The 6,557-nt window shown below is 53.6% G+C and overlaps 1 protein-coding gene across 5 annotated transcripts; it reads left to right on the forward strand.

Moving 5' to 3' along the window:
* The first annotated feature begins 7 nt into the window (after window positions 1-7).
* On the forward strand, window positions 8-4,526 carry TMEM25 (transmembrane protein 25). 5 transcript variants are annotated; one of them, XM_011964888.1, is made up of 9 exons: window positions 200-299; window positions 477-573; window positions 851-1,162; window positions 1,620-1,910; window positions 2,123-2,254; window positions 2,563-2,593; window positions 2,735-2,835; window positions 2,974-3,063; window positions 4,199-4,518. In XM_011964888.1, exons 2-9 carry the CDS (start codon window positions 504-506, stop codon window positions 4,318-4,320), a joined length of 1,149 nt encoding a protein of 382 aa, XP_011820278.1. In that variant the 5' UTR covers window positions 200-299; window positions 477-503; the 3' UTR covers window positions 4,321-4,518. The 5 variants fall into 5 exon arrangements, with proteins under 5 accessions (XP_011820276.1, XP_011820275.1, XP_011820277.1 ...); XM_011964886.1 differs by having other exon boundaries at window positions 8-573; window positions 3,216-4,526; XM_011964885.1 differs by having other exon boundaries at window positions 8-573; window positions 2,977-3,063; window positions 4,199-4,524.
* Window positions 4,527-6,557: the final 2,031 nt, after the last annotated feature.

A 6,557-nucleotide genomic window follows, 5' to 3' on the forward strand; every position in this document is an offset into this window, starting at 1 on the left:
CAACCCCCTCCTCTTCCGCCCACATCCGCCGGAGCCACCAACACCAGGAAAGGGGGCGTAGTGCGAGGGATGGGAGAGGGAACAGGGCAGGAGAGAGGATGGGATCGGGAGAAAGGCGATTCCTTTGGGGGAGGGGCGCGTGGAGACGGAGTATGAGTGTGTGTGAGTGTGCGTGTGTGCAAGGTGTGGTTGCACGGATGCTGGTTGCTTCTGCGTATCTGCGGGCGTGTGTCTGTTTGTATTGTAGCCTGGAGTCAGTGCTCGGTTCTGCACCTGCAGGATGTCCAGGTGTCTGCTGGGTGGGTCTGTACCTTTGGGCTTTGCCCTTCGTGTCCGTGCCTTCGCCACTGGGGGCTGGTCTATATTTGTGTCTCTGTACATGGTTCTTTTTGTTTCTGGAGAGTAAATTCCTGGAGCAATTGCTAGACCTACCTGCTGTCACCTGGCTGACACGGAGGCCCGCCCCCTTCTCTCAGCAGCCTGGGGCCCAGGCCCGGGCCACCATGGCGCTGCCTCCAGGCCCAGCCACCCTCCGGCACACACTGCTGCTCCTGCCAGCCCTTCTGAGCTCAGGTACACCCCTGTTCAGTCGTTGACCAAGTCCTTCTGGGGTCCAAAGCCCCCTCTCTCCTCTGTCTGCTCTTCTGTTTGGGTACCTACTTCAGGCCCGAACCCCTGGAGCCCCTGTTCCCTTCACCCACCTACCTAGGTCCAACCAGCCAGTCCCTGGTGAGAGGACTCAGGCGCCCTTTCCCTTGGCCTGCTGCTCCTCTCACTGGGGCAATTCCTGGTCACAGCACAGTACCAACCCTGCCTGAACCCTTCCCAGAGGCCCCCTGCTGTGTTCCAGGTTGGGGGGAGTTGGCGCCACAAATAGATGGTCAGACCTGGGCTGAGCGGGCGCTTCGGGAGAATGAACGCCACGCCTTCACCTGCCGGGTGGCAGGGGGGCCTGGCACCCCCAGATTGGCCTGGTATCTGGATGGACAGCTGCAGGAGGCCAGCACCTCAAGACTGCTGAGCGTGGGAGGGGAGGCCTTCTCTGGAGGCACCAGCACCTTCACTGTCACTGCCCACCGGGCCCAGCATGAGCTCAACTGCTCCCTGCAGGACCCCAGCAGTGGCGGATCAGCCAACGCCTCTGTCATCCTCAATGTGCAATGTGAGTGACCCTGAGGTGGGCAGGGAGAGAGGTTCTCTGCCCAGGGACCCCCCAGCACCCACCAGGCAGGTGGTCCACAGGGCATTTAGCAGACACTTAAGCACTTTGCAAATATGAACTCATTTTATCCTCTGAATAATCCCATGAGGTCATTACTATTTTTGTCACCATTTTACAAATAAGAAAACTGAGGCAGAAAGAGGTTAAGCAATCCGCCCAGGGTGATGATCCCGCTGGTAAGAAGCAGAGCCAGGATTCATATCTGGGCATTTGGCTCTAGTATTTACACTCATAATCACTACGAAATGCTGCCTGTCTGGCAGACCCAGCCATCCTGTTCCTCAGCATGCCCTCTGAGGAGAGGCCCAGGCCCCTGGCTCCCATCTGGGTTTGGGAAGAAAGGGCCAGAAGTATAAGGGGCTGTGGTGAGAGCATATTGGCCTCTGCTTTGCACCAGTCAAGCCAGAGATTGCCCAAGTCGGCGCCAAGTACCAGGAAGCTCAGGGCCCAGGCCTCCTGGTTGTCCTGTTTGCCCTTGTGCGTGCCAACCCGCCTGCCAATGTCACCTGGATCGACCAGGATGGGCCAGTGACTGTCAACACCTCTGACTTCCTGGTGCTGGATGCGCAGAACTACCCCTGGCTCACCAACCATACAGTACAGCTGCAGCTCCGCAGCCTGGCGCACAACCTCTCGGTGGTGGCCACCAATGATGTGGGTGTCACCAGTGCCTCACTTCCAGCCCCAGGTGAGCATGGCCAGCAACTGGCCCAGCAAAGCCTCAGGTGGGTGCAGGGGTCCACATCCCCATACAGAAATGGGAGTACTTTTTTCCCTGTGAGTTGGTCTTGTGGATGAACTGTTCCCAGCCACCGTGGGCAAGGAGGGCAGAGCAGTACCTATGGCGTGTTGGGGTTGGGGCACTGCCCACTTGGGACCTAACCAGAGGACATCCTCCAGGGCTTCTGGCTACCCGGGTGGAAGTACCACTGCTGGGCATTGTTGTGGCTGCTGGGCTTGCCCTGGGCACCCTCGTGGGGTTCAGCACCTTGGTGGCCTGCCTGGTCTGTAGGAAAGAGAAGAAAACCAAAGGTAGGCCAGGGACACTGGGGGCAGTGGGGATGAGGTCAGGCTGAGCAGCAGCCAGGACAGCAAGTGCAGCTGGGCAGAACCAGTCGTCTCTGACGGTGGCAGAGCACTTCCAGGGTGTGGCCATGGGTAGGGTGACATGCATCCCAGGTAGCAGGGTCAGGCACTGGGAACCCAATCTCTGCCCCCAGGGCCAAGCCTGGGCATTTGAGAGACCCCTTGCCTGAGGGTCCTGGCTCTGAAAGGGTAGGAGGAGAGCCCAGCGTGGGAGGGCATGTTGAGAATTAGGGACATGGTTTCATTCTCCGCAGGCCCCTCCCGGTGCCCATCTCTTATATCAAGGTAATTCTTCCTGGGGCTGGGTGGACAAGCCTAACCGAAATGCAGGATGGGGACAGGAGGGAGCCTGGGGTTTCTGGTAGAGGCAGCCATGAGTGCCTGTGCTGGGACGCATATCCATCCCGACCTTTATCCTCCCTGTAGTGACTCCAACAACCTAAAACTCAACAACGTGCGCCTGCCACGGGAGAACATGTCCCTTCCGTCCAACCTTCAGCTCAATGACCTCACTCCAGATTCCAGAGGTATATCTAGGGCCCTGCTCTTTGCCTCTGCTTAATCTCCAGAAGTGCTTCTGAGAAAAAGAGAGCTTGGTGCTTGGGAGGGGCGAGGCCCCATCAGGCACACTCCTGTTCCTGAACACTGCCCTCTTTGTCAACCAGCAGTGAAACCAGCAGACCGGCAGATGGCTCAGGACAACAGCCGGCCAGAGCTTCTGGACCCGGAGCCCGGCGGCCTCCTCACCAGCCGAGGTACTGGGGAAGGGGCCTGCCACCCTCCTCCTCTGCCCCCCAGCCCTGTGCTTATGCCGAAGGCCTCCAAGTGCCCAGGAGGCAGAGAGGGCTGTCCCAAATTCCAAGGAACAAGCGTTACTGAGTCCCTGCGGGCTTCTTTGATCCTGCAGGTTTCATCCGCCTCCCAATGCTGGGCTATATCTATCGAGTGTCCAGCGTGAGCAGTGATGAGATCTGGCTTTGAGCCGAGGGCGAGACAGGAGTATTCTCTTGGCCTCTGGGCACCCTCCCATTCCTCCAAGGCATCCTCTGCCTAGCTGTGTCACCAACGTGAAGAGGTCATGCCACTGCCACTTTTGCTTGCCCTCCTGGCTGGGGTGCCCTCTATGTCATGCATGTGATGCATTTCACTGGGCAGTAACCCACAGGGGCACAGGTATCTTTGGCAAGGCTACCAATTGGACCTAAGCCCCTCATGCTGACTCAGGGCGGGCCCTGCATGTGATGACTGGGCCCTTCCAGAGGGAGCTCTTTGGCCAGGGGTGTTCAGATGTCATCCAGCATCCCAGTGTGTCATGGCCCACTGTATGCCCACCCCAGTACTCCACAGCACCTTGTACAGTAGGCATGGGGGCGTGCCTGTGTGGGGACAGGGAGGGCCCTGCATGGATTTTCCTCCTTCCTATGCTATGTATCCTTGTTCCCTCAGGTAAAATTGAAGACCCTGCTAGCTATGTAGAACCAAATTGCCCTTTGTACAGGAACCAACCCCTGGCCCAGGGGCACTGGCCAAGCACAAGTCTTTTTTGCTGCACACCTCTCTGCTCTTGTCTGCCCCCTCCTCCAGAGAATTCTAGGTTACATGTTGGACCTTCTCTACTACTTCGCTGGGCACTAGACTTTTCTACTGGCCTGTGCCACCGCTCAGTATTAGCACAAGTCAGGGAGGAAGAGGCAGGCGATGAGTCTAGTAGCACCCAGGATGGCTTGTAGCTGTGCATCATTTTATTACAGTGTTAGCACTTTAAGCACATCCCCTAGGGGAGGGGGTGAGTGAGGGGCCCAGAGCCCTCTTTGTGGCTTCCCCACATTTGGCCTTCTGTGATTCACTGTGAGTGTCCTGAGCTCTCGGGATTGATGGTTTTCCTCTCAGCATGTCTCCTCCACCATGGGACCCCAGCCCTGACCAACCCCTGGTTGCCCCATCAGCAGGAAGGTGCCCTTCCTAGAGGATGTTCGCCACAGACACATAGTTCAACAGTGTGGAAGCTTTAGGGGGACATGGAGAAAGGAGGAGACCACATACCCCAAAACAACCTAAGAACGTTTTAAAAGGCGACCTATAAATGATTGGAAATTAATATAGTACAGAATATATTTTTCCCTTGTTGAGATCTTCTTTTGTAATGTTTTTCATGTTACTGCCTAGGACAGTGCTGAGCACACAGTAAGTTTAATAAACTTGACTGAATTAATTTACATACCTCTGCTTCATTTCTTCTATTAATATATTTTTGGTTTTGTTTTATTTTGTTTTGTTTGAGATGGAGCCTCACTGTATCACCCAGGCTGGAGTGCAGGGGTGCGATCTTGGCTCACTACAACCTCCGCCTTCCAGATTCATTTGATTCTCCTGCCTCAGCCTCCCAAGTAGCTGGGACTATAGGCGCCTACCACCATGCCCAGCTAATTTTTATATTTTTAGTAGAGATGGGGTTTCACCATGTTGGCCAGACTGGTCTCGAACTCCCGACCTCAAGTGATCCGCCCACCTTGGCCTCCCAAAGTGCTGGGAGTACAGGTGTGAGCCAGTGCACCCAGCCTTCTTCTAATATGTTTTTTAAATGAAGTTTTCCAGTCTCACAGTGGAAAAAAATATGGCAAGCACCTGTGTATCCACCACTCAGCTCTGACATTACCAAATTTGCTTCAGAAAAATGAATAATATTTCTTTAATTACACTGTTCCCAGTGGCAGGATTGGCATCTTCTATTTCAGGAGTGCTGAGTGGGGGGCTCTTGGCTATAACCAGCATCTCATTCTCACTTGGTCCATACCACTCAGCTGCTGCTTCCCACCTCAGGACTGGGCTAAAGTATGCTGAGCCCCTTTGTCCTGCCCATGCGAACAGAAGGCTCAGACTGGGCTATGATTTTGTTTGGTACAAAGTTATGAGGTTCACTGAAATTTTGTTACATATATATGTATGTATGTGTATATACAGAGAGAGAGCTCGAGAGAGCACGCGTGTGTGTGTCTTGCTCTGTCACTCAGGCTGGAGTGCAGTGGTGCAGTCATAGCTCACTGCAGCCTTGAACTCCTGTGTTTAAGGGATCCTCCCACCTCAGCCTCATGAGTAGTTGGAACTGCAGGTGTGTGCCATTGTGCTCAGCTAATTAAAAAATATCTGGGGGGACTGGACACGGTGGTTTACGCCTGTAATCCTAGCACTTTGGGAGGCCGAGGCGGGTGGATTGCCTGAGCGCAGGAGTTTGAGACCAGCCTGGGCAACACAGTGAAACTCCATCTCTACTAAAATACAAAAAAATTAGCCGGGCATGGCGGCATGCACCTGTGGTCCCAGCTACTCGGGAGACTGAGGCAGAAGAATTGCTGGAACCCAGGAGGCAGAGATAGCAGTGAGCCGAGATCACGCCAATGCACTACAACCTGGGTGACAGAGCAAGACTCCGTCCTTAAAAAAAAGAAAAAAATGTGTAGAGACAGGGTCTCACTCTATTGCCCAGGCTGGTGTGACGTGTATAATATGTAGTGATCAGGTTAGGATATTCAAGGTGTCCATTACCCAAGTACAATACACTTTTGTTAACTATACTCACCCCACTCTGCTATCAAGCATTGAATTTATTCCTACTAACTATATGTTTGTACCCTTTAACTCACTTCTTTTCTTTATCCCACATTTTCTTTACCCATTCATCAATTGATGGTCACTTAGGTTGATTCTGCATATTTGCTATTGTGAATTGTGCAGCAATACACATGCAGGTGCAGGTGTCTCTTTGATATTTTGATCTCCTTTTTGGAGATACCCGGAAGTAGGATTGCTGGATTGAATGGTAATTCTATTTTTAGTTTTTTGAGAAATCACAGGCCGGGTGTGGTGACTCGTACCTGTAATCCTAGCACTTTGGGAGGCTGAGGCAGGTGGATCGCTTGAACCCAGGAGTTCAAGACCAGCCTGGGCAACATGGTGAGACTCCCATCTCTACAAAAACACAAAAATTAGCCGGGCGTGGTGGCGTGTACCTGTAGTGCCAGCTACTTGGGAGGCTGAGGCAAGAGGATCACTTGAGCCCAGGAGGCGGAAGCTGCAGTGACTGAGATCACCCCACTGCACTCCAGCCTGAGCCACAGAGTGAGACCCTGTCTCCAAAGAAAAGAGAGAATCCCCATACAGTTTTCCATAGTGGTTGTACTAGTTTACATTCCCACCAATATAAGAGTATAAGAGTTCCCTTTTCTCCTCATCCTCATCAATATCTGTAATT

The sequence above is a fragment of the Mandrillus leucophaeus genome, unplaced genomic scaffold, assembly GCF_000951045.1.
Source record: "Mandrillus leucophaeus isolate KB7577 unplaced genomic scaffold, Mleu.le_1.0 Scaffold71, whole genome shotgun sequence".
Classification (NCBI taxonomy): domain Eukaryota; kingdom Metazoa; phylum Chordata; class Mammalia; order Primates; family Cercopithecidae; genus Mandrillus; species Mandrillus leucophaeus.